Source organism: Sus scrofa, chromosome 12 (genome assembly GCF_054392235.1).
Source record: "Sus scrofa isolate SSC_HxYL_T2T_F1_AM1 chromosome 12, Sscrofa_HxYL_maternal_Yorkshire_Landrace_v2.0, whole genome shotgun sequence".
NCBI classification, from domain to species: domain Eukaryota; kingdom Metazoa; phylum Chordata; class Mammalia; order Artiodactyla; family Suidae; genus Sus; species Sus scrofa.
The window spans coordinates 730795-755487 of record NC_139394.1 but is presented as its reverse complement, the minus strand read 5'-3'; the positions used below and the strand labels follow the sequence as shown (position 1 = coordinate 755487).

The following is a 24693-nucleotide window of genomic DNA, read 5'->3' as shown; positions in this document are numbered from 1 at the left end:
CCCTAAAAAAACAAAAAATTAAAATTAAAATTAAAAAAATTAAAAAATAAAAGGACAGTCTATAAGTGCATGATGACCAGAGGATGAGAAGAGAGACTGCGGGGGTTTCTGGTCCCACAAACCTCTGCTGAGACGCGGCAGAGCACGTGGATAGGCTTCCGCCCTGCAGCGTCCAGGTCCCTTGGAAGGACAAAGGCGACAGAGGTCAGCAGGTGGGCAAAGCAAGTGAGACAAGGAGGGGTGGGCTGGAAGGACCGGCTCTCTGGACGGTGGCCCCCTGGGCACAGCTGAGGTTCCTCCCTCACCACCTTCTCCATCCTCAGCCCCATTTTTCATCACCCTGCTCCTCCGAGGACTGGAAACTCCCCCGCGGGGAACTCTCCATCTGTTCTGTGACCCTTGTGCCTGGAACAGGGTGCATGTGGCGCACAGCAGGGCTCATTAAATCTTCAGTGATTGACTGCGCCCCGCACCAATCACAGAACAGTCATCGCACAAATGTGAAGTGTTGACATGGCAATTTACCAACATCCTATTCACCCAAAGGTCTGCGTGGCGCGGGCCCGTGTCATGTAGATCATTGGTGTGAGTTAGTGTCAACGGGCATGTGTATGTGTGTGCTGGGTCCAAAGTTCCATAAACCAAGCCTGGGACTTTGACTGAACATTCATTTGGTTCTGGGAGTATCTGGAGGTAGGCGGGAAAACAGACACTGCCCACCAGGGCTTCTACTCTTCCAGAAAGACTTTCTCTGGCCCCAGCCTCTGTCCTTCCTAAGAAATAAAATAGGAAAGACCCAGACAGGGTCACCCTCAGACTTCCTAACCATCACTCACTGGGAAGCTATAGATTTTCTCAGTCATCCTGGTCAACTCCGAGGGCTCAGCAGGGGTGGCCAGGATTGATCGGTCCCTGAGGGCAGACGACAGGTGAACCAACAAGGACTTTCTGAGGAAGAGTTCCGGGCAACAGCTTGGTGCAAAACTCTCTGACTGTATTTTGTTAAAAATGACACACAAATAAACGGGAACTAAACAGCCAAACTGCATAAAGTAGGAAATGTTTGAAACAAGGTCTTTCCTGCTGCAGAGCCCCCAGTGCTGATAATGGGGCCCAGAGGAGCCCAGAGGCCCCTGGGTAGAGGCAAGCACTCAGACCCCAGCGTGTCCCTGCAGCTGTGTCACACTTAAGATGTCCCCTCCACCCCGGCCAGGTGCACAGATCTGCATCACTCCTGCCTTTCACATGTTCCACAGCACATCCTGAATAACCTCAATTTCCTGATTCCGTGACATCGGACAGAAAACTTCTGTTACAAGGGTTTGGACCCTTCTACCTGATGCTGTGGCAGGTCCCATTTCTCAGCGCCCAGACCACTCACCATTCTTCCCCCACAGGCCCAAGGCCCCATCCCTCGTCAGGTGCCACCCCGGTTGTTGCGGCGAGGCGGCGGCCAGGCCTGCCCAGCCTCCAGTGTCCTGGGGAAGCCAGGACAATGGTGACCACCCGGGGCCTCGGTCCCTCAGTTCTGGGGCCCTGGGCCGAGGGGCTGGAAGCGTGGCAGCTCCCCCAGGGCAGAGGCTCCCACGACAGCCAGGCCCTCCCCAGGCCCCCAGAGCCCGCCGCCGCTGCTGCTGCCGCCGCCGCCAATGGGATCCCACCCCAGGGGCCAGGACTGTGGCCTAGAGGCTGAGGCCCCCTCCTCTGCCTCCCTCACGGCCCTGGGTAAATAGGAGAGAACGGTGAACCCCCTCTTGAGCAGGGCTGAGTCCGCAGGGACCAGCTCTTCATCCTCCCCTGAAGGGGAGGATTCCAGAACGCTCAGCTTCCAGCGGTGCAGCTCTTGCTTCTGGGGGGCGTCTTGGTACTGCACCACCCACACTTCATCCGGCTCCAGCAGCAGCTCCCAGCACTGGCCTGGGGTCTGCAGGGCCCACGCCGCCTTCATCTTCCGCAGGTAGACGGCGTCATAGCAGCCCACTATGTACAGGACCTGCAGGTCCAGCAACCAGGCCCTGGCCTCGGCGGGGTCCATGGCCTGGGTGGTGCCCAGCTTCAACACCATGGGCTCCCCCGGGGGCAGGTCCGCCTTGAAGAACCCCTGCCTCGGAGGAGACGGGCTGGGCCAGTGCGAGCAGACCGGAAGCCTCCCCAAAAGCCAGGGAAGGCCCTGAGTCCAGTCGGCTGCCTCGGCGCCCAGGCCCAGGGGGGCGGCGTCCTGAGGCTCCAGCTCCGTGGGCACAAAGTGGTGGTGCAGGCCCACCCCTTCGGACTCCACGGGCCCTGCGGCCAGGGCGGGCTGCCCCTGGCCCGGCCCCAGGGGCGACTCCTGCTCAGACCCCTCCTCCGTGTAGTCCATCAGCTCGGGGTCCCAGTCTTCATCTTCCCAGTCTTCGGACTCCAGGAACGCTCGAAGCTCCTGAAAGGCAGTCCTGAAGCAGGCGAAGCACATCCTCACCCGGCCGCCATGCTGAAGCTGGTACATCCAGGACGCATAGAGGTGGGACACGCCCTCCGCCCAGTACCGCCCGCTGACCGGGGGGCACATGGCCCCGCCGCCCGCCGCCCGAGTGGTGGACCCAAGGGCAGGACTCGCTGGGACCTCAGGGGTCTGGCCCGCGGGGGAGGGTCGGGAGGAGGAGGAGGGCGTCTCCCGCTCGGGGACCTGGGGCGGGGGGATGACCCGGGTCCCGATTCCACAGGGACCTGCAGAGGCCGGGAGGGGTGCGCCTCTGCAGCGTCTTCAGCGGATGCAACGGCCGCGTCCTCAGGGGGCTGAGAAGGAAAGCACGTGAGGTCAGCGCCCCCCGGCAGGCCGGGTGGGAGCCGACCCTGCAGGGACCACAGGGCACAGGGGGCCTTGCGCTGAGACCCCGCCCTCGTAGCTCTGCCTCTGCTCAGCTTAGCTCTTCTGGGGCCTGTGGGTCACACGCGCCCCCCCCCAACTCCCAACACCCCACCTCTGGGACCCCCCCCCCCATCCCAGTCAGTCTTGCCTGACAGAACCTGAGAGAACTTGAGGAACCTGACAGAACCTGACAGAACTTGAGGAACCTGACAGAACCTGACAGAACTTGAGGAACCTGACAGAACCTGAGAGAAGCAGACAGAATCTGTTAGAACCTGATGGAACCGGAGAGGAACTGACAGAACCCGAGGGAATGTGACTGAACCTGACGGGTCAGCATCTGAGAGAACCTGTGAGAACCTGAGAGAACTTCACTGGCCCTGCTGGTAGCTGAGGGAACCTGGCAGAACCTGAGAGAAACTGACAGAACCTGAGCGAATCTGACAGAACCTCACGGGACCTGCTGGAACCTGAGGGAAGCTGACAGAACCTGAGGGAAGCTGACAGAACCTCAGGGGACCTGCTGGAACCTGGCAGAACCGATGAGAACCAGCTAAAATCGGAGAGAACCTGATGACAGAACCCAACAGAACCCCCCCCCCACCTGAGCCGACCCGTCTGGCCCGAAGCCACGCTGGACCACAGGGCGTGGCGGGTGGCGGGTGGCGGGTGGTCTTCAGCCTCTAAGCCCCGCGCTCAGCCGGCCCGTGGGCCCCAGACCCTCGCCTCAGTCCGAGGGCTCTCACCAGGCCGGGCGCCGCCCCGCTGTGGGCGCCCCAGGGGGGAAAGGAAGGGCGCGCGCCCACCTGGGCATATAAAGGGCCATTTCCCATGGTGCTCTGGGCTCATCTGCATATCTCCCATGAGCCTCAGCCGCCAGGAAGTAAAAGCGCCGAGTCCCCGGCCCAGCCCGGCCGGCCCTGTCCCGGTCCCCTCCGCTCGGGAGAGCCTCGCACTCGCAGGCGGCAGGGGGCGGCCCGGGGTGGGGGGCGCGGACCTGGTCCCCCAGCCTGTCCCCAGCGTGGTCGGCCTGTGGCCCTTGCTCCGAGGGCTGAGACGGCTGTTCCTGCCGCTCTTTCAACCCGAGGGTTTCTGGGGGTCCTCGTCCCTCGGGGGTGACCTGCCCGGCCTCGGGCCTCGGGCCTCGGGCCCCGTCCTTCCGTGGTTGCGGTGGAGTCCTTCCTCGTAGCTCTTGACAAAGTTTCTTCATGAATTTCAGAAACTGACATGGTGCCAATCATTTACATTTTAAGCACATGTCTGTCTCTTCGGCTTTTCTCACTTGTAAAACAAAGCCTTTTTAAATGAACACCGTTTTTGAAAATAGGCATTATTTTTGAAGTCGTTTTGTGTTCACAGCGAGATTGAGCAGCCAATGCAGAGAGCACCTGTATTGGTTTCCTCACCCGCCATGAGCACAGCCTCCTTAAAATCTGCACCGGGCGGTACAGCTGCAAAAATCAAAGAGCCCGTAGTGACACACGCTTATCAGCCAAAGCCCGCAGTTTACATTAGGGTTCATTTTTAGTGCTGCAATTCTCTGGATTTGGACGAAAGTATTATGACACATATTCACCGTTATTAATTTATTTTTTTGTCTACTTTAGGGCTGCATCCGTGACATATAGAAGTTCCCAGGCTAGGGGGCGAACCCGAGCTGTAGCTGGGGCCTGTACCACTGAGTGAGGCCAGGCATTGAACCTGCGTCCTCACGGATGCCAGTCAGATTTCTTAATCACGGAGCCACAATGGGAACTCCATGTATGTCTTTTCCAAATACTTTCTTTTAATCTATGGTTTGTCTTCTCATTTTTCTGATAGTGTCTTTTGCAGAGCAGAAGTTTTTATTTTTATTTATTTATTTATTTATTTTTGTCTTTTTTTTGCTATTTCTTGGGCTGCTCCCGCGGCATATGGAGGTTCCCAGGCTAGGGGTAGAATCGGAGCTGCAGCCACTGGCCTACACCAGAGCCACAGCAACGCGGGATCCCAGCCGCGTCTGCAACCTACACCACAGCTCACCACAATACCGGATCCTTAACCCCCGAGCAAGGCCAGGGATCGAACCGGCAACCTCATGGTTCCTAGTCAGATTTGTTAACCACTGTGCTATGACGGGCACTCCCAGTTTTGCATTTTATATTTAGGTCTATGATCTAACTTTTTATGCAGGATCTGTGAATAGATCCGTATTTTTGCAGATGGATGTCCACTATTTCTGGCACCATTTGTTGAAAGTACTATCTTTTCTCTATTGTATTGCCTCTGTCTTTTTGTAAAAAAGACTGGATTTATGTAGGTAAAAGACACTTTTAAAAACAAAGACTTGGAGCTCCTGTTGTGGCTCAGCGGAAACGAGTCTGACTATCATCCATGAGGACACAGGTTTGATCTCTGGCCTTGCTCAGTGGGTTAAGGATCCAGTGTTGCCGTGAGCTGTGGTGTAGACCAGCAGCTACGGCTCTGACATGACCCCTAGCCTGGGTACCTCCATATGCCGCAGGTGTGGCCCTAAAAATAAATAAATAAAAACTTGTCCAGAGGCTTTTTTTGATATTATCAAATGTTTATCACTTCTGTCTTTTCTTTTTTGTTCTCTTAAAGCACATCCTACAACTCTAAGGTCATGATGTTAGTTTCCTTCATTTTCCTCTTATTCACTCGTGTTAGTCGGCTGTGGCTGCCATAGGAAATACCGGATTGGGTAGATTAGGCAATAGAAGCTTATTTTCTCACAGTTCTGGAGCCTGTAAATCCTAGATGGGGGTAGTTCCGTCAGGTTCTGGGGAGGGCCCTCTTCCTGGCTGCACAGATGGCTTCCTTCTCGCTGTGTCCTCGCGTGACCAAGACATGGACCTCGCTCTCTCTCTTCCTAAGGCCACAGTCCTGTCTGGTTAGGGTCCCACCCTTAGGACTTCATTTAACCCTAATTTCCTCCTAAAGAGCCCGTTCCAGACATAGTCCTATTGAGGCTTAGGGCTTCGTTATTTGAGTTTGGGGGCAACATCCCCCCTCGAAGTGTGGAGAGCACGCAGAATGAAGTAGTTGGCGGCTGGGCATGGGTTGGGCAACGCCTGCAGGAAGGAGGCACAGCTGCCTCTAGAATTAGACAACAGTGAAAGTCTTCGGATAAGTGGCTCCCCAGTTTTGCTGCGCGCCACTTTCTCAGGAGCTTTGGAGTCCCAGTGGCCGCATCATGGCATGTGGCAGACACAGCTAAGGTACCCCCCGCCTCCCGCCCGTCACCCCTGCCTGGTGAGTGGGGGTGGAGCCACTCAAGAGCAGTGGTCAAGGTGGTGGCTGGCACTGCCGTGATGAGGTTCTGTTATGTGGCAGTGTCCCTCCCACTGTGACAGTGCACTGTGCACTGTGGAAGGAAACCGAGGGTGGCCTCCGGCCCAGCTGCCAGCCAGTCCAGCTGAAACCCGCAGGCCTACACCTCCAACGATGTTGGTTCCGGCAGCTGAGGGCACTGCCTGGCCAGCACTTTGGTGGCAGCCTGAGCAGGGGCCCAGCCGGGAATGTCCCAACCCCCAGCTCGCAGAAACTGAGAAAAGAAATGTGTTCTGTTTTAAGCCACTACATTGGGTAGTTTTATTTTTTAAATCCTTTTTCTTTTTCTTTTTTTTATTTTTTTATGGTTGGTAATTTGTTACAAAGCTAAAGAGCGCTTACACTCCCCTGGCAGCGATGTGAGAACTCGCACATACAGCCTGCAGGCATCAGGGCCCCAAACTCTGCGGGTTCTTTGAAAACGCTGGACAAGCAAGAACCAGTCCTAGAGCACCAGCTGAGGTTAGAAGTCTTCACAGACGATGGGTCCTCTGCTTCCTCCTCTGTCCCCCCAAAAAGTGGTCTGAGAGCAACTAATTCCCAAGCCAGTCGCCACAGGGACCCCCAGGAGCCATGGTCTGCCTGGTCGCCCCATGGTGACCTTCTGGAAACTGAGCGGTCACAGCCTGGAGGCCAGCAGGGCCCGGGCCTGCCCAGAGTCCAGAGCCCACCCCCACGGGCCCGGGCCACGGCAGCTCTTGCAGAGAAGAGGGGGAGGCCAAGGAGTGCAGGGGCGAGTGAGTTGGGGCCAACAGACCAGATGGGCACCAGGACCACTGCCTGGTCAGGCACAGGACCCACTGCCCACGGGGTGGGCGCCAAGGCCCTCGGGAGGAAGGACACCAAGGCCCCTTCCCCTCGGAGCAGGCGCCTTTGATGCAGCAGAAGGGACCCATCTTACCCATTGGGCCTGCTGTACTTTCTGAGGCTTCGAGAACATTCCAGAGGTGTCTGTGGGGCGGACACATTCCTGCTGCTTCGCTGGCTTGGCGACTGCCATCCTCAGGATAGCCAGCCTTTGGAGGAGAGCTTCTGGGCGCTGCATCCTGGCTGGGTCCAGGGCCAGCAGGCACGGGCTCTGCCAGCGTGTCTGGGAATCTGACCCCAGCAGGGCCAGTTGTGCCCAGAAACCACCCCACCATGGGGCCCTTGGCTCTGGGCAGGTGACCCAGCTGGAGTCGGTCCCCGACGAGAAAGAAACGTGTGTTTAGACAATCAAGTGACTCACTAGATAGAACCTTCTTGAGAACTGTTGTAATAATCCAGACGAGGGAGGGACCACGGCCTATTCCGGCCAAGTGCAAGTCCTTGGATCTTAAAGAAACATCTACGTTGTCGCTCTTATAGTACAAAGTCCAGCCCTCAATGCCTGTCTGCATGTTTGCGCCAAGCATTTCGGTGGGTTTTTACTGGTGGCCTCCTCCCCCCACCACAGGCACTAAAGAAGGAGAGAACCAGTTTCGTATCGTTCCTGAATTCACTGCGGAGAGCTCTTCAGAGACGCCACCTGGAAGGGCAAACGGGGGGCCTGGGATGTGGGACGCCCCTATCGCCAAGCAGATGGGCTCTAAGAAGTGGCCTGGTGAGGACTTCCCATTGTGGCTCCGTGATTAAGAAATCTGACTGGCATCCGTGAGGACGCAGGTTCAATGCCTGGCCTCACTCAGTGGTACAGGCCCCAGCTACAGCTCGGGTTCGCCCCCTAGCCTGGGAACTTCTATATGTCACGGATGCAGCCCTAAAGTAGACAAAAAAATAAATTAATAACGGTGAATATGTGTCATAATACTTTCGTCCAAATCCAGAGAATTGCAGCACTAAAAATGAACCCTAATGTAAACTGCGGGCTTTGGCTGATAAGCGTGTGTCACTACGGGCTCTTTGATTTTTGCAGCTGTACCGCCCGGTGCAGATTTTAAGGAGGCTGTGCTCATGGCGGGTGAGGAAACCAATACAGGTGCTCTCTGCATTGGCTGCTCAATCTCGCTGTGAACACAAAACGACTTCAAAAATAATGCCTATTTTCAAAAACGGTGTTCATTTAAAAAGGCTTTGTTTTACAAGTGAGAAAAGCCGAAGAGACAGACATGTGCTTAAAATGTAAATGATTGGCACCATGTCAGTTTCTGAAATTCATGAAGAAACTTTGTCAAGAGCTACGAGGAAGGACTCCACCGCAACCACGGAAGGACGGGGCCCGAGGCCCGAGGCCCGAGGCCGGGCAGGTCACCCCCGAGGGACGAGGACCCCCAGAAACCCTCGGGTTGAAAGAGCGGCAGGAACAGCCGTCTCAGCCCTCGGAGCAAGGGCCACAGGCCGACCACGCTGGGGACAGGCTGGGGGACCAGGTCCGCGCCCCCCACCCCGGGCCGCCCCCTGCCGCCTGCGAGTGCGAGGCTCTCCCGAGCGGAGGGGACCGGGACAGGGCCGGCCGGGCTGGGCCGGGGACTCGGCGCTTTTACTTCCTGGCGGCTGAGGCTCATGGGAGATATGCAGATGAGCCCAGAGCACCATGGGAAATGGCCCTTTATATGCCCAGGTGGGCGCGCGCCCTTCCTTTCCCCCCTGGGGCGCCCACAGCGGGGCGGCGCCCGGCCTGGTGAGAGCCCTCGGACTGAGGCGAGGGTCTGGGGCCCACGGGCCGGCTGAGCGCGGGGCTTAGAGGCTGAAGACCACCCGCCACCCGCCACCCGCCACGCCCTGTGGTCCAGCGTGGCTTCGGGCCAGACGGGTCGGCTCAGGTGGGGGGGGGGTTCTGTTGGGTTCTGTCATCAGGTTCTCTCCGATTTTAGCTGGTTCTCATCGGTTCTGCCAGGTTCCAGCAGGTCCCCTGAGGTTCTGTCAGCTTCCCTCAGGTTCTGTCAGCTTCCCTCAGGTTCCAGCAGGTCCCGTGAGGTTCTGTCAGATTCGCTCAGGTTCTGTCAGTTTCTCTCAGGTTCTGCCAGGTTCCCTCAGCTACCAGCAGGGCCAGTGAAGTTCTCTCAGGTTCTCACAGGTTCTCTCAGATGCTGACCCGTCAGGTTCAGTCACATTCCCTCGGGTTCTGTCAGTTCCTCTCCGGTTCCATCAGGTTCTAACAGATTCTGTCTGCTTCTCTCAGGTTCTGTCAGGTTCCTCAAGTTCTGTCAGGTTCTGTCAGGTTCCTCAAGTTCTGTCAGGTTCTGTCAGGTTCCTCAAGTTCTCTCAGGTTCTGTCAGGCAAGACTGACTGGGATGGGGGGGGGGGTCCCAGAGGTGGGGTGTTGGGAGTTGGGGGGGGGCGCGTGTGACCCACAGGCCCCAGAAGAGCTAAGCTGAGCAGAGGCAGAGCTACGAGGGCGGGGTCTCAGCGCAAGGCCCCCTGTGCCCTGTGGTCCCTGCAGGGTCGGCTCCCACCCGGCCTGCCGGGGGGCGCTGACCTCACGTGCTTTCCTTCTCAGCCCCCTGAGGACGCGGCCGTTGCATCCGCTGAAGACGCTGCAGAGGCGCACCCCTCCCGGCCTCTGCAGGTCCCTGTGGAATCGGGACCCGGGTCATCCCCCCGCCCCAGGTCCCCGAGCGGGAGACGCCCTCCTCCTCCTCCCGACCCTCCCCCGCGGGCCAGACCCCTGAGGTCCCAGCGAGTCCTGCCCTTGGGTCCACCACTCGGGCGGCGGGCGGCGGGGCCATGTGCCCCCCGGTCAGCGGGCGGTACTGGGCGGAGGGCGTGTCCCACCTCTATGCGTCCTGGATGTACCAGCTTCAGCATGGCGGCCGGGTGAGGATGTGCTTCGCCTGCTTCAGGACTGCCTTTCAGGAGCTTCGAGCGTTCCTGGAGTCCGAAGACTGGGAAGATGAAGACTGGGACCCCGAGCTGATGGACTACACGGAGGAGGGGTCTGAGCAGGAGTCGCCCCTGGGGCCGGGCCAGGGGCAGCCCGCCCTGGCCGCAGGGCCCGTGGAGTCCGAAGGGGTGGGCCTGCACCACCACTTTGTGCCCACGGAGCTGGAGCCTCAGGACGCCGCCCCCCTGGGCCTGGGCGCCGAGGCAGCCGACTGGACTCAGGGCCTTCCCTGGCTTTTGGGGAGGCTTCCGGTCTGCTCGCACTGGCCCAGCCCGTCTCCTCCGAGGCAGGGGTTCTTCAAGGCGGACCTGCCCCCGGGGGAGCCCATGGTGTTGAAGCTGGGCACCACCCAGGCCATGGACCCCGCCGAGGCCAGGGCCTGGTTGCTGGACCTGCAGGTCCTGTACATAGTGGGCTGCTATGACGCCGTCTACCTGCGGAAGATGAAGGCGGCGTGGGCCCTGCAGACCCCAGGCCAGTGCTGGGAGCTGCTGCTGGAGCCGGATGAAGTGTGGGTGGTGCAGTACCAAGACGCCCCCCAGAAGCAAGAGCTGCACCGCTGGAAGCTGAGCGTTCTGGAATCCTCCCCTTCAGGGGAGGATGAAGAGCTGGTCCCTGCGGACTCAGCCCTGCTCAAGAGGGGGTTCACCGTTCTCTCCTATTTACCCAGGGCCGTGAGGGAGGCAGAGGAGGGGGCCTCAGCCTCTAGGCCACAGTCCTGGCCCCTGGGGTGGGATCCCATTGGCGGCGGCGGCAGCAGCAGCGGCGGCGGGCTCTGGGGGCCTGGGGAGGGCCTGGCTGTCGTGGGAGCCTCTGCCCTGGGGGAGCTGCCACGCTTCCAGCCCCTCGGCCCAGGGCCCCAGAACTGAGGGACCGAGGCCCCGGGTGGTCACCATTGTCCTGGCTTCCCCAGGACACTGGAGGCTGGGCAGGCCTGGCCGCCGCCTCGCCGCAACAACCGGGGTGGCACCTGACGAGGGATGGGGCCTTGGGCCTGTGGGGGAAGAATGGTGAGTGGTCTGGGCGCTGAGAAATGGGACCTGCTCGGGCCCCAGGGGAAGCAACACAAATGCCAGAATTGGGGAGAGAAGAGTTTACTGGTTGGCTACTGTGGCGGGAGGGGTAGGACACTGATGAGGATGTGCCGGCGGGATCAGCCACGTAGAGTGTGAGTGTGAAGCGTGCACCAGCCCAGCCTGGACTTGTGGAGAGGTGCTGTGAGTGGCACACCAGCTTAGGCCCAGGCTGAAGTCCTGCTGACAGCGTCACCTGATGGTCTCTGGGGCGCTACCTGACCCTGTCAGCAGCGCTGGATGCTCTAATCTGTAGCGGAGAAAATCTGATTCCAAACGTTGGCCATTTAATGCAGTTTGACAGTTTAGTTTTCTTTGTTGTTTTTAATTAAATAAAGCACTAAAAGTTTTGCATCAAGCCCCTGTGCTGCTGCTTCCTCGCATAGCCCTTGTCAACTGGTCTTGTCTTAGGTCCGGGTTGAGCTATTCTTACAGGTTAAGGTCCCCTGGGAGCAGGGGACAGAAGGGCAGAGGGAGGGTTCTGGTTAGTTTTTGGCTCATGGGAGGAGTTTGTTTCACAGGTGTTTATCACATTATTTACAAAGAACAAGTACAAACACACACACTTACAGTAAGGGCCGGGCTTTGAACAATACGTATGTCATCAAATACAGGGGGGGTTTTTTGTCTCTTTTTTTAGCGCCGCACCCGCAGCACATGGAGGTTCCCAGGCTAGGAGTCTAATCAGCTGCAGCCGCCAGCCTCCACCACAGCCACAGCAATGTTGGATCTGAGCTGTATCTGTGACCTACACCACAGCTCACGCCAACGCCAAATCCTTAACCCACTGAGCGAGGCCAGGGATCGAACCCGCAACCTCATGGTTCCTAGTCGGATTTGTTAGCCACTGAGCCATGACAAACTCCCGAATACAGGTTTTAATGAATCTAAATCTGTGGCCTTAATATTTAAAAAAATCCCTGAGGCAAAACCATGTACAAAGACTGCGAATCACGTTCATGACTTGGGGTGGGGGGACGGTGCCAGTGCCCCCACTCTGCACAGACTCCCTGGAGGAGAAGCTCTGGCCGTCTCGTCAGCAGGGTGCTGTGGGTCAGGAAGAAGCTCTTAGTTGGCAGCTAGTCTCTCTTGAAAATTACCGGTCTGGAAGTTTCTGCAATCCTGCGTGGGGGTCTCTGGCTGGCATGGCCCCCCATGTTTCAAGGACTGGCTATGTCCCTTTCAGTGACAGATGCAGGTCTAAGGGTCCACGCTGGGGCCTGGGGGCTGCCACTGCCATCCTGGATTTGGAGGACAGTCTTCTCTCATGTGTCTCTCGAAAGTGAGTCTCGAGGCCGTAAATCACGAAGGTTTCCGCTGCTCATTAAATGGAGGGAAGGCATTAATGCAGTTGCCAATCAAAACACATCATTTCCACACAACCTCATGATTGTGGGCATTTATTCCCTTGGAGTCTGTATTAGAACATGCCCCTGGCTCTCGTTCCAGGTAAACCCAGGAGCTCCCATCGTAGCGCAGCAGAAACGAATCCGACTAGGAACTGTGAGGTTGCAGGTTCGATCCCTGGCCTCTCTCAGTGGGTTAAGGATCTAGCGTTGCTGTGGCTTGGTGTAGGCCAGCAGCTGTAGCTCTGATTTGACCCCTAGACCGGAAACCTCCATATGCCGCGGGTGCAGTCTTAAAAAAGACACAAAACGGAAGTTCCTGCTGTGGCACAGTGGTTAACGAATCCAACTAGGAACCATGAGGTTGCGGGTTCCATCCCTGGCCTCGCTCAATGGGTTAAGGATCTGGCGTTGCCATGAGCTGTGGTGTAGGTTGCAGATGCAGGTCAGATCCCGTGTTGCGGTGGCTGTGGTGTAGGCCGGTGCTACAGCTCCGATGAGACCCCTAGCCTGGGAACCTCCATATGCCTTGGGAGCAGCCCTAGAAAGGGCAAACACACACACACACACAAAAAAAACAAATCAAGTAAACCCAGCTTGCTCCATCCTGCGTCGCCGAGCCGCCTCTCTCTGTCCCTCCTGGTTAAACACTTGTGTGGGGCAGACTTCTTAGTGAGCCGGCCGCTTTGCCACACTGTGGGGCGCTGAGGTCTGGAAGGCAGCGTGGCCGCAGGGCCCAGCAAGTGCCTCCACCCTTTACCAAGAGGTTGCAGATGGTTCCTCAGCAAGTCTCGTCTGAAAATGGGGAAAAACATCAACTGACAAGGTGACAGTGAAGATGAAATAAGATCAAATGTACCCTCAAAAAGTAAACCTACAATCACCATGTGAGCCAGACTCGACTCCTGGGTATAGACCCAAATACATATATTTGCCTTTTTAGGGCCACACCCGTGGCACATGGAGGTTCCCAGGCTAGGGGTCACATCGGAGCTGTAGCTGCCAGCCTACACCACAGCCACAGCAACACCAGATCCTTAACGCACTGAGTGAGGCCAGGGATCGACCCGTGTCCTCATGGATGCTACTCAGATTCGTTTCTGCTGAGCCATGATGGGAACTGCTAGACTCAAATACATTAAAAATATGTGCGTGGGTGGAGTTCCCGTTGTGGTTCAGTGGTTAACGAATCCAGCTAGGAACGATGAGGTTGCGGGTTCGATCCCTGGCCTCACTCAATGGGTTAAGGATCTGGCGTTCCCATGAGCTGTGGTGTAGGTTGCAGACGTGGCTCAGATCTGGCGTGGCTATGGCTCTGGTGTAGGCCGGTAGCTGTACCTCTGATTTGACCCCTAGCCTGGGAACCTCCATATGCCACGGATGCGGCCCTAGAAAAGATCAAAAAATAAATGAATAAATAAAGATATGTGCCCACGTGTGCCCACGGCAGCCTTATTCACGACAGTCTAGAGGTGGAAACCATCTGGCAGTCCATGAGCCTCTGGATGGAGTGCCAAAGGGCGATCCAGCCTCACAACCGAGAGCTACTCGGCCATGGAGAGGAGTGCAGGTTTGGCCTGGGCTGCGCCGTGGACAAATCTTGAAAACAGCGTGATAAGTGAAGGAAGCCTGTCACGAAAGACCGTGTGTTATATGACTATATTTCTTTTTTGGCCATGCCTTTGACATACAGAAGTTCAACCCATGCCACAGCCACAACCTGAGCCATTGCAGGGACAACGCTGGGTCCTTAACCTGCTAAAGTCCTGTATGACCTCACTTACATGAAGTACCCAGAAGAGGCAAATTCCTAGAGACAGGAGCAGATGAGTGTTGCCAGAGACGGGCGAAGGAGGCATGGGATGTAATTGCTTAATGGGGGCAGGGTCTCTGGAGTTCCCGTCATGGTGCAGTGGAAACGAATCGGACTAGGAACCATGAGGTTGTGGGTTCAATCCCTGGCCTCGCTCCATGGGTTAAGGATCCAGCGTTGCGGTGGCTGTGGTGTAGGGTTCAACCCCTAGCCTGGGAACCTCTGCATGCTGCAGGTGTGGCCCTAAAAAGCCAAAAAAATAAATGGGTGTAGGGTCTCCCGAGATGATAGGAATGTTCTGGAACTAGCGAGGGTGGCGGCTGCACAATGTTGCGCACGCGCCACGCCCACTGAAGAATTAATTTTCTGTTATGTGAATTTCACCTCAATTTTTTAAAAATGTAAAACTTGGAGCCCACTGGCCTAGGGTTGGGATGACTGTGCATTCTCTTTCCAGAGGGCCTGCGAGGAAGAGCCCCCACGGTGCCCCAGACCCAACAATGCCGCTCCGATGTGAATTAATCCGCTCTTTCCATTAAAACAGCCACAGTGAGTTCTGGCCTTTAGTGGAAATGCAGGCCTTCAGGCTGCAGATAATTACACGGTGATTTTACCAACAGTCACGCTCATTTGCACCCCCAGCCTGGGCGCCTGCGCAGGGACTCTCTGTCCGGTGTTGCAAATAACGTTAATTACTTGTTTTGGTTGATCGGCAGCCAAACTCCACTGGGGTCCTGTGTTTTCTCAGTACCTGGCCTGCATCTGCGAGGCGCTTGGCAAGAGCACAGGACAGAGCGGGTGGGGCCCAAAGGGAGGGGAGGTGGACACAGGGCATGTGGCAACCTGCCTCGGGTACGCGGCCTTCCAGAAACACCTACTGCAGTGCAGGCGGCGTTCCCCTGGGCAGGGGCCATGGGGGGTGGTGCCACAGCTCTCCCAAACCTGGTAGCAGTTGCCCAGCAGGGGTGGGGTGGGTCCTATGACCCCAGAGCCCTGCCTCGCTCTGTCAGCATCTGGCCCAGGAATGGGGTCCTTGTCACGGGGAGGTGGTGCTCATGGAGAAAGTCCCCAGGAGAGACCTGCAGAACAGGGACCCCACCCCTGGGACTCTGGCTGCTGCAGAGGCCCCTCCAGGAGTTTGGGGGCTCGGGCGCCCCACTGCTGTTTCTGTGGATGGGGCTGAAGGGCCTCAGGAAGAAGGGGGGGCCTGACCTGCTCGCTTTCCAGGAGGCAGGGAGGAGGGCGATGGCTGTGCTGAGGGGGAGGCGCCAATCTCTGTCACCTGGACAGAACCAGGGGTGGAGCCCACGGACACCGAGCAGACAGGTGGCCCCGGCTGTCCTGCCTTGAGGAGAAATCAGGAGGCCCCGAGGTTCCCAGCCCATCCCACACGGACGCGCGCCGCTGCAGCCTCTGCATCGCGCAGGTTCGTGGACCCTGAATTGGGGCCTCTTTCCACAGGTCCCCTAAGTGGCCCCCAGGAGGCTGCAGCAGGCCCACATGGCTTCCCTCAGGGCCCAGTGTTGATTCTGAGACAGTGTGTGCGTCCTGGACACTCTTCCCATCCTGCAGCCCCGCTTTCCAGTCCAGGCCCCACCTCCTGGTGCCAGCTTCACGCTCCAGCCCCAGGATTGCCCGCAGGACGAGGCGCTGGCGGACGTCCCGGGGTGCCTCCAGCTGGGAACCCGCGTGTTTTAATTGGTTTGATTGAGGACCTCAGCCCTCCAGCTGGGTTTCCGGCATGGTGGTTGAACAGATTGTAATTTTTGAAATTGAAATCAAGTAGTAACACTAGCAGCAGCACCAAGGGAAGCGTCTCCTGGAAAAGCACAGTTAACTACTGATTGCGGGGGGCCCTGGGCTCAGGGGTGCGGCCAGGCAGGCGTGACCTCTGGCACAGGTGCTGGGCCCCAGCAGCCTCCGCCGGTGCCTGGGCTCTGGGTGGGCTACACCGGCCAGTTCTGCCCAACACAGGCCTCCTCCCCGTCTTTGCTCTCCTGGGAGGGGCTGGCCTAGATTCTGAGGGGGGCACCAAGGCCTGTGCTCCCCCCACCCCAGTCCTTTCTCTTTCCTGAGCATCGGCGGGGACAGGGCAGTGACAAGATGTGCCTCTGACAAGTGTGTGGTCGGGCTGGAGGGCACCCGGGAAGAGATCCCCTGAAACCTGATTCCGCCCGCGGAACCTCACTCTCCTCGTAATGAGACGTTCAACTGGGAAGAGCTGCGGGCAGGAAAACTATCATTTCAAAGCACCATGAACCCTGGAGTTCCCGTCGTGGCTCAGCGGAAAACCCTCCGACTAGGAACCATGAGGTTGCGGGTTCGATCCCTGGCTTTGCTCAGTGGGTTAAGGACCTGGCGTTGCCATGATCTGTGGTGGGTTGCAGACGAGGCTTGGATCTGATGGGGCTGTGGTGTAGGCCTGCAGCTGTAGCTCCAATTGGACCCCTAGCCTGGGAACCTCCATATGCCACAGGTGCAGCCCTAAAAAACAAAACAAGCAAAAAACCCATGAACCCATGATATGCAGAGCAAAGCATTAAGGTCACACTTGTGGGAAGTAAGTTGTGTGATTATGGTTTATGATTTAATGGTCCATCAACCGAATTAGAGGCGGCAGAGTTGCGTTTGCACAGATCACAGTAGCAGGTTTTAGCAGGGCGGCCCCACCAACCCCAGGACAGCAGCCTGCAGGATTCGGGCCCCCTCTGAGGCCACTCGGTCCTCTCAGGCCCATGCGGAGGACACAGTGCAATTTGGGAGTGTCCTTGCGTGTCTCGCTGGTGGCTCCCCCTGAGGGGACATACCTTGGCCACAGGCATCTTTGGGCCTTGCAATACCTCCCTCCTCCACTCTTGGCCCCTGTCGCTCACATGCAGACAGCCCAGCCCCTACCCCACTGACCCCAGGGCCTGCCCAGGACAGGTATCTGTTCTCTCCTGGTGCAAATAGAGAGAAGGCTGTGGGCCGTGGAGCCTGTGGGTGGCTCTGCAGGACATCACCACCAGGAGATGAGATCCAGGCCACTCCGAGATGCAGAGAGCTGACTGACACACAAATGCTGTCCTTGGTCACGCAAGCATCTCAGCCTGCGGCCCGGAGGGCCCGGGTCAAGCTAGGTGGCTCAGTGAGCCTGGCCGGTGACCCTGGCTCCTTCCTGGAGCAGCGATAAGTGCACAACATTCTGAATGTCCCACTGGGTCCACGCGCCCCCTCCCGCCCCGTCTCTTGGTACCCCCCCCACCGCGGTCTCTCAGTACCCCCCCACCCCCGTACCCCCCACCCCCGGACAGGAGAGGGCCCAGGGCTTGATTGACAATCGCAAGACAGAGGCTCAGTGGCCCAAGGTGACCTGCCCCCCTGCGCCCCGAGCGCCTGCACCGGCTGCCCCCCCAACTCCCTCCCCCAGCGCCTCCCAGCCCCCCTCCCGCGGCTCCGGGTTATTAATATCCGGGCCGGGCGCAGGGCCGCCGCGCATTCCCAGCTGGCGGCCAGGCAGGTGGCGGCGGCGACAGGGGCCTGGGCGAGAAGCGTGACTCTCCTTGCGGGACCCGCGGGCGGCTCCGCTCCGCCCCGCGCCTGGGCGCCCCCGCGTCCCTCCGCGCGCCGAGCATTTGGAGACGTGGACCGTCCTGAGCGCGAACCCCGGGGCGCGGCGCGGGGGCGCACACCGGATGCCCGGGTGACCGAGGTGGGCGCGAGCACTGAGAGGGGCAAGGCCGGTAGGTGCGGGTGGGGGGGCGAGCGCCCTCCCCGGCGGCCCTCCCCGTCCCCGGCAGGATCGTCCGGCCACGGAGCGAGCCCTCCTCGCGCCCCGTGGAGGATGCTTCGGCTCCGGGCGGCGAGCGGTGAGGTGCGCGCCGCTGGCTCGGCTTTGCGTCCCTTCCGGGGCCCCGAGGCGCGGTCCCAGCACTCGCAGGTCCTGCCGCGGCCGCAGACGCGGGGGCGCCGTCGGCGGGGTCGCCTTAGTCCCAGGGGGAAGGCGCTGGAACCCCGACCCGTCGGGGCGGCGGTCGGGAAGGGATCTCCGGCTGGTGCGAAGGACCCCCGCTCCCCTCGCCAGATTGGAAGCCGGGCGGGTCCTGCGGACAGAGGTCCTGAGGCAGCATCCCTGCACCCAGGTTCCTTTCTGAACGGAGGGCTCGGCGGGTGGTCGACCCGAGGTTATCTGCGTTAATGGAAACGCTGGAGAGCCGAGAGAAAAATCCTGGAGCCGGTATTATCCTTGGACGTGGCGAGGTGGGGCGACAGAGGGACCTGTCCTTTCAGTTTTATGACCGTGATTTCCACACAGTAGGCTCAGGTCGTAGGTGTGCAGCTCCAGGAGTTTTTACACGTGCCTACACCTGTGTAACCACCACCACCACGGGAGGACATAGCGCACGATCCTGCTCTCCAGTGCCACTTACCAATGACACCCCTCCCCTCCGGGTACCGCTTGTCATAGAAATGTTGCCTGTTCCTGAACCTGGGGTAAACGGACCCACAGTGTGTGCTCCTTGTGTCTCTTTGTCTGCTCATCACAGCCTATGTGCGTTCCACGGAGCTGTTGATTCAGGGTAATGCCATCTTTTCATCACCACCAGCTTCTTTATGGAGATGTCAGTTTCTGTAGCTGCACTACCCTTCACTGGACACGTGGGTGGCTTCCAGCTCCTGGCTGCTGTGAACGTTCTCACTCTTGCTTTTGGGGGGCACTTGCTCTCGTCTCTCTCTCCGGTACAAACCAGAGTTGCTGGTTGATGGGACATGCACGTGTCCGACTTTACTCATGGTGCCAGGTTGTTTTCCATGGGGGCTGTGCCATTCCAAGGCCCCACCTGCCATTCAGGAGTCCAGTTCCTGCACGGCCTCCCAGCCCTTAGGAACTACCTTTTTGATTCCAGCTGTCCTGGCGAGGCTGCAGTGGCTTCTGCCCTCCTCGCCCTGGTGACTGCTGGTGTGAAGCATCCCTGCGTGCTTCTTGGCCATTGGGTGTCCTCTTTTGAGAATTTACGCTTCAAATCTTGTCTTGTTTTTTTCCTTCCAAATGAATTGTTAATCCGTATTGATTTGTAGTTCTTTCCTATGTTATAATTACTAGTTCTTTGGCATGTGTCTTCTGATAATCTTTGCTCGGTCCATGGTTTACATTTTTTACTCTCTCAGTGAAGATCTTAAGTTTAGTGAAATCACCTCAATGTTTTATTGATTGATTGATTGATATTGGGTGTAGTTGGTTACAACAGTGTACCAATTCCGGCTGCACCGCCAAGTGACCTACACATGTATCTACAGTCTGTTTCTCACGTCCTCCCCATCACGTTCTATCAAGAGAATGAGAGAATGGACACAGTTCCCTGTGCTATATAATGGTATTTGTTTGCTTGTTTGTTTGTTTGTCTTTTCAGGGCTGCACCTGTGGCATATGGAGATTCCAAGGCTAGGTCTCGAATTGGAGCTCCAGCTGCCACCCTACACCAGAACCACAGCAACACCAGATCCAAGCTGCATCTACAACCTACACCACAGCTCACGGCAACGCCGGATCCTTAACCCACTGAGCAAGGGCAGGGACTGAACCCGCAACCTCATGGTTCCTAGTCGGATTCGTTAACCACTGCACCACGACGGGAACTCCCATATTTTCTCATTTGGACTTAAGTCAGCAGATGTTACTTTTGCAATCTGGACAAAACAGATTTCTTTTAAACACATGGGAGAAATGCATTGGGAGAAAGGATTCTGGGGTCTGCCCTTCACAGACCTAGGGGGGAGGGTCTAGGGAGGACTCCACGGCTGACCCCCGCCACCCCCCACCCATGGCGCTGGAAAAGCCCAGTCAACCTGGAGGCCTGCACTGAGGCCCAGGGCCGGGGCGACGGCCAGGTGGTTCTCCAGTCCCCCTGGACAGCCAGGAAACCAGGCCCAGCGGTAGAGCCCTGAATAGAGAGCCCCAAGGGGGTGTCACCGTTGGCGAGCCCCCGCCCTCCTGGGAGCGGAGAGGGAGGGAGGCTGCCCACATCTTTAATGGGCATCCTCTCCTGCAGGTCGAGCTTGTGGCCGCAGATGCCCCTTCTCCGTCTAAACGAGCAGCAGGACCCCGTCCCAAGCCCGGCGTGAGGCGGCAGAAATGGCCCTGAGCCCAGAGCCGACGAGCAGCACCGCGCCCGAATCGCCTGGCGCCCCCAACGCGTCCCTCAACAGCTCGTGGGCCAGCCCCACGGAGTCCAGCTCCCTGGAGGACCTGGTGGCCACGGGCACTCTCGGGGTGCTGCTCTCGGCCATGGGCGTGGTGGGCGTGGCGGGCAACGCGTACACGCTGGCGGTCACCTGCCGCTTCCTGCGCGCCTCGGCCCCCCTGTACGTCTACGTGGTCAACCTGGCGCTGGCGGACCTGCTCTACCTCCTCAGCGTCCCCTTCATCGTGGCCACCTACGTCACCAGGGAGTGGCACTTCGGCGACGTGGGCTGCCGCCTCCTCTTCAGCCTGGACTTCCTGACCATGCACGCCAGCATCTTCACCCTGACCCTCATGAGCAGCGAGCGCTACGCCGCCGTGGCGAGGCCGCTGGACACCGTGCGGCGCTCCAAGCGCTACCGCAAGCTCCTGGCGCTGGGCACGTGGCTGCTGGCGCTGCTGCTGGCGCTGCCCATGATGCTGGCCATCCGGCTGGTCCGCAGCGGCCGCAAGAGCCTCTGCCTGCCGGCCTGGGGCCCGCGCGCCCACCGCGCCTACCTGACGCTGCTCTTCGGGACCAGCATCGTGGGGCCCGGCGTGGTTATCGCGCTCCTGTACGTCCGCCTGGCCCGCGCCTACTGGCTGGCGCAGCGGGCCTCCTTCCCGCAGACGCGGCGGCTGCCCAACCCCAGGGTGCTCTGCCTCATCCTGGGCATCGTGCTGCTCTTCTGGGCCTGCTTCCTGCCCTTCTGGCTGTGGCAGCTGCTGGCCCAGTACCGCGGGGCGCAGCCGCTCCCGCCCCGGCCGGCCCGCATCGTCAACTACCTGACCACCTGCCTCACCTACGGCAACAGCTGCGTCAACCCCTTCCTCTACACGCTGCTCACCAGCAACTACCGCGACTACCGCCGGCGCCCGCTCCGCCGCCGCCCGGGCGCCCCCGCCGCCGGCATCCCTCAGGGCCGCCCCCGCCGCCCGCGCGCCTCGGCCCGCTCGCTGTCCTCCAGCAGCCGGCGGGCCACCGAAACCATCGCGCTGTCCCCCGCAGCGCCTGGGGGGCTCTGCGCCTGAGCATCTCGGGCCGGCGCGTGGGTGGGGGGACCCAGAGCCCAGGTCGCTCCCGGCGCTCCTCCTCCAGACTGCCCCCATCCTCCGACCCCTTCTAGAAAGCTTCCCCCGCCCCTTCTCCGTCGCTCTCTTGGGCTCCCTCTGCCCCGCCCATCGCTGAGGACCAGCTTCAGAAGAACCTCGCGAGTGGCGTCTCCACTGCCCTCAGCGGACGTGAGCGCCTGCGTGGGACACCTGTCCTGGCCGGGGCCTGGCCCCGCAGCACCCGGCCCCATCCCCGCCCCGCCCCCACGGGGCTCCGTCTCCAGCAGCTTCAGCACCTGGAGCAATAAACCCTGGGCTCTTCCACACTCAGCCGCAGCAGCAGCCAGGGTGGGATGTCGAGGGAGGCGGCCCCCAGAAAGGCCTCCCCCGCCCCACCACCTGGAGGCGCCTGCCTGGCTGGAGAGGCTGCACATCCAGCCACCCTGACCGGGTAGGCTGGTGTCATCCAGCTGAGCTGGGCCCTGGGTGTGGGGCCTGAGACCCCGGGGCCAGGCGGGGAGCCACCAGGCCAACCTGCTCAGGGAGGAGGGGCAGCAAGGCGCCGCTCCAGGGCAGGAACAGGTGCCCAGACTGAACCCAGGGGCCAGACTTACGCTCCCCCTGGCAGCTCGCTGCCTCGCCCTCCCCGACGTATGGGGGTGGGGGTGGGGTGTGATCACACGATACATGGAGGGGTTCACGCGGTGCCTCTTGGTGAAGCACCGCGTGAACCCCAAGACCACAGGGCCCTGGCCACAGCGAGCCCACCCACCTCTCCCGCCCGCTCCCCCTGCCCCTGCCCCCGATGGCCAGTAGACGCCACGCTGTGGCCCCAGATCCCACCCCCAGCTCACCACCAGCCATGCCCCTCCGAGACGCCTTTCACTGCCCAGCCCCCATTCAGCTGCTCGTGTGATCTTTGCTCTGTTTCTTGGTGGGACGCTGAAGAAGTTACATTTTTGGCCTCACACTTAAGACCTATCCTGGTTAACACCCCCAGGTGGGCCGGGCAAGCTTCTGCTGCCAAGCCTGGGACAGCTGGGGGCCCGGGTCCCCTGGACCCACCAGTCAGGCACAGAGGATCTGTGGAGGCTAGTCTGGCTCAAGATCCACAGTGGTCAGCTCGGCAGGCACAGTGCCTGGCCCTCAGCAAGCTGGACAGAGGGCCCTGGGCTAGGGGTGGCCCGGGGTGAGTGTGCATGTGGCTAGAATGGGCCCTAGCAGGTCAGGGCTGCTGTTTTGTTTTTCGGTTTTTTTAAATTTTTTGTCTTTTTGCCATTTCTTAGGCCGCTCCCACGGCATATGGAGATTCCCAGGCTAGGGGTCGAATCAGAGCTGCAGCCACCAGCCTACACCACAGCCACAGCAACATGGGATCTGAGCCATGTCTGCCACCTACACCACAGCTCACGGCAACGCCAGATCCTTACACTGAGCAAGGCCAGGGATCGAACCTGCAACCTCATGGTTCCTAGTTGGATTCGGTAACCACTGAGCCATGACAGGAACTCCCAGGGCTGCTATTTGATGGGGCAGCTTTATTGGGGCAGTTGCATTGTATAAAACTCACTTACTTAAAGTGCAAGTAATGATTTTCAGTCGCATGACAGAGCTGTGTAACCATCACCACTGTCCAGTCGCAGGCCATCGCCAGGCCTGGAGCGCCACAGAAACTGACCAACAGGACACACATGTAAAGAATAAAAGGCTCACGGCTGCCACTGTGGCACAGTGGGTTAAGGATCCAGCGTTGCTGAAGCTGTGGCATAAGTTGTGGCTGCGGCTTGGATTCATCCTTCCACATGCCTTGGGTGCAGCTGAGCAAATAATAATTAATGACAATAAAAGGCTCCCTGAAGGAGGTGGCCCCATGCCCAAGGGGCTGGCAAGTCTGAGATCTGTGGGAAACTCCAGCTGGAGGTGACGCAGAAGTCCTTCTTTCCCGGAAAACCCTGTCTTTGCTGGAAGGCTTGCAACCCAGTGGTTGAGCCCCGTGTGCCCACATTCCTAGAGCGGATGCCCGTCCACGCAGCGTGGTCAGAGCTGAACGCTCCCCTTGGGGGTACACGTGTCTGTCGTGGGCATTTGAGCTGCTTCCAACTTTTTGCTACATGAACAAGGTGGCCGTGACGGCCCGTGCGCGGGTCTGTGCGGATATTATGCTTCCTTTCTCTGGGGAGATGCCTCCACTGGAGGTGCAGCTGCCATGGAACCTCCAGGCTGTCCCCAAGGCCACACATCTGAGTGCCCTCCAGCAGCGTGTGTGAGGGCCCCTCTGGGCAGGCACCGTTTTATGACAAGAGAGCAGCTGTTGTGGGTAAACTCCATTTGCTAACAGGCAGCTCTGCCACGCCAATGTCTCTGAGTCGCGTGTCTGCAGGGCTGGGGCATAGGCCTTGCCGCAGGTGGTGGCAGGGCTGCCCGCAGGTTGGGCGGGGGCAGCGGCACTCCCCTTGCTACTGCGTCACCTCGGTTTCCAACAGGCTGCCTCACCTCCAGCCCTGTCCCAGGAACCTGGGCTTCCCCACCTGGTAAGGTGCCAGGGGAGGGGCAGCCAGCGGAGCCCCTCCAGAGAAACGGACAGACCACCGCTGACATCGCCATGGATCTTGGTGCCGTGGGTCCTCTGAACCCTTTTGGCCAGTTTTCCCATCTGCGGGGAGGCAGTGATCAGCGCGGCCACAGGCCTGGCTGGCCTCAGATCCAGGGAGTAGCTGGGGAGGGGCCAAGTGCCAGGCCTGGGGCTGTCCCTCTGCCCTACCCCCCACCCCCCCTTCCCTGAGGGCCCCCCCCCCCCCCCGCAACTACTCTCAGTTCCTGGAGCAGAATTGAGGAGCGCGGCCAACGGAGGCGCCCGGCACCCGGCGGGGGAGGGGTGAGTGAGTGAACCGACCAACCGTGCACCCCCCCACCCCACCCCACCCCACCAGGGGCCCGCCGCCCTCTCCAGTTCTGTCCTCCGAATGAGGTGGTGGAGGGGGTTGGCAGGAGGTGGCGAAGAAGCCAGAAGCGGGCAGTTCACAGCCGAGTTCACAGCCCCGCTCGCCGGAGGCGGGGCATCCAGGCGCCTGGTGGCGGGGAGGGGACAATGGCTTTCCCAGGCGCAGGCACATTTCCTGCCGGCGGCCTGCAGTCTCCGGGAGGCTTGGGCTTGGCTGGGATTTGGCTGCTGTCCGTGGGCTTCTGCAGGCCCAGGACAGTGGCCTGGCCCCATCCGGGGCCGGAG

General features: G+C 59.4%; 3 protein-coding genes across 5 annotated transcripts; 2 read left to right on the top strand and 1 right to left on the bottom strand.

Annotated features, from left to right (window-relative positions):
• Positions 1-973: 973 nt before the first annotated feature.
• On the bottom strand, positions 974-3637 carry LOC100624315 (testis-expressed protein 19.2). 2 transcript variants are annotated; one of them, XM_021068066.2, is made up of 2 exons: positions 3453-3637; positions 974-2775 (listed from the first exon to the last, which is right to left on the bottom strand). In XM_021068066.2, exon 2 carries the CDS (start codon positions 2546-2548, stop codon positions 1523-1525), a length of 1026 nt encoding a protein of 341 aa, XP_020923725.2. In that variant the 5' UTR covers positions 2549-2775; positions 3453-3637; the 3' UTR covers positions 974-1522. The 2 variants fall into 2 exon arrangements, with proteins under 2 accessions (XP_020923725.2, XP_084839163.1); XM_084983037.1 differs by having other exon boundaries at positions 3595-3637.
• Positions 3638-8718: 5081 nt separating this feature from the next.
• On the top strand, positions 8719-11414 carry TEX19 (testis expressed 19). 2 transcript variants are annotated; one of them, XM_084983035.1, is made up of 2 exons: positions 8719-8922; positions 9600-11414. In XM_084983035.1, the coding sequence occupies exon 2, from the start codon at positions 9827-9829 to the stop codon at positions 10850-10852; it is 1026 nt and encodes a 341-aa protein (XP_084839161.1). In that variant the 5' UTR covers positions 8719-8922; positions 9600-9826; the 3' UTR covers positions 10853-11414. The 2 variants fall into 2 exon arrangements, with proteins under 2 accessions (XP_084839161.1, XP_084839162.1); XM_084983036.1 differs by having other exon boundaries at positions 8738-8780.
• Positions 11415-17770: 6356 nt separating this feature from the next.
• On the top strand, positions 17771-23321 carry UTS2R (urotensin 2 receptor). Its single transcript, XM_021066354.2, has 2 exons — positions 17771-17906; positions 20245-23321. The coding sequence occupies exon 2, from the start codon at positions 20328-20330 to the stop codon at positions 21444-21446; it is 1119 nt and encodes a 372-aa protein (XP_020922013.2). The 5' UTR covers positions 17771-17906; positions 20245-20327; the 3' UTR covers positions 21447-23321.
• The last annotated feature ends 1372 nt before the right edge of the window (positions 23322-24693 follow it).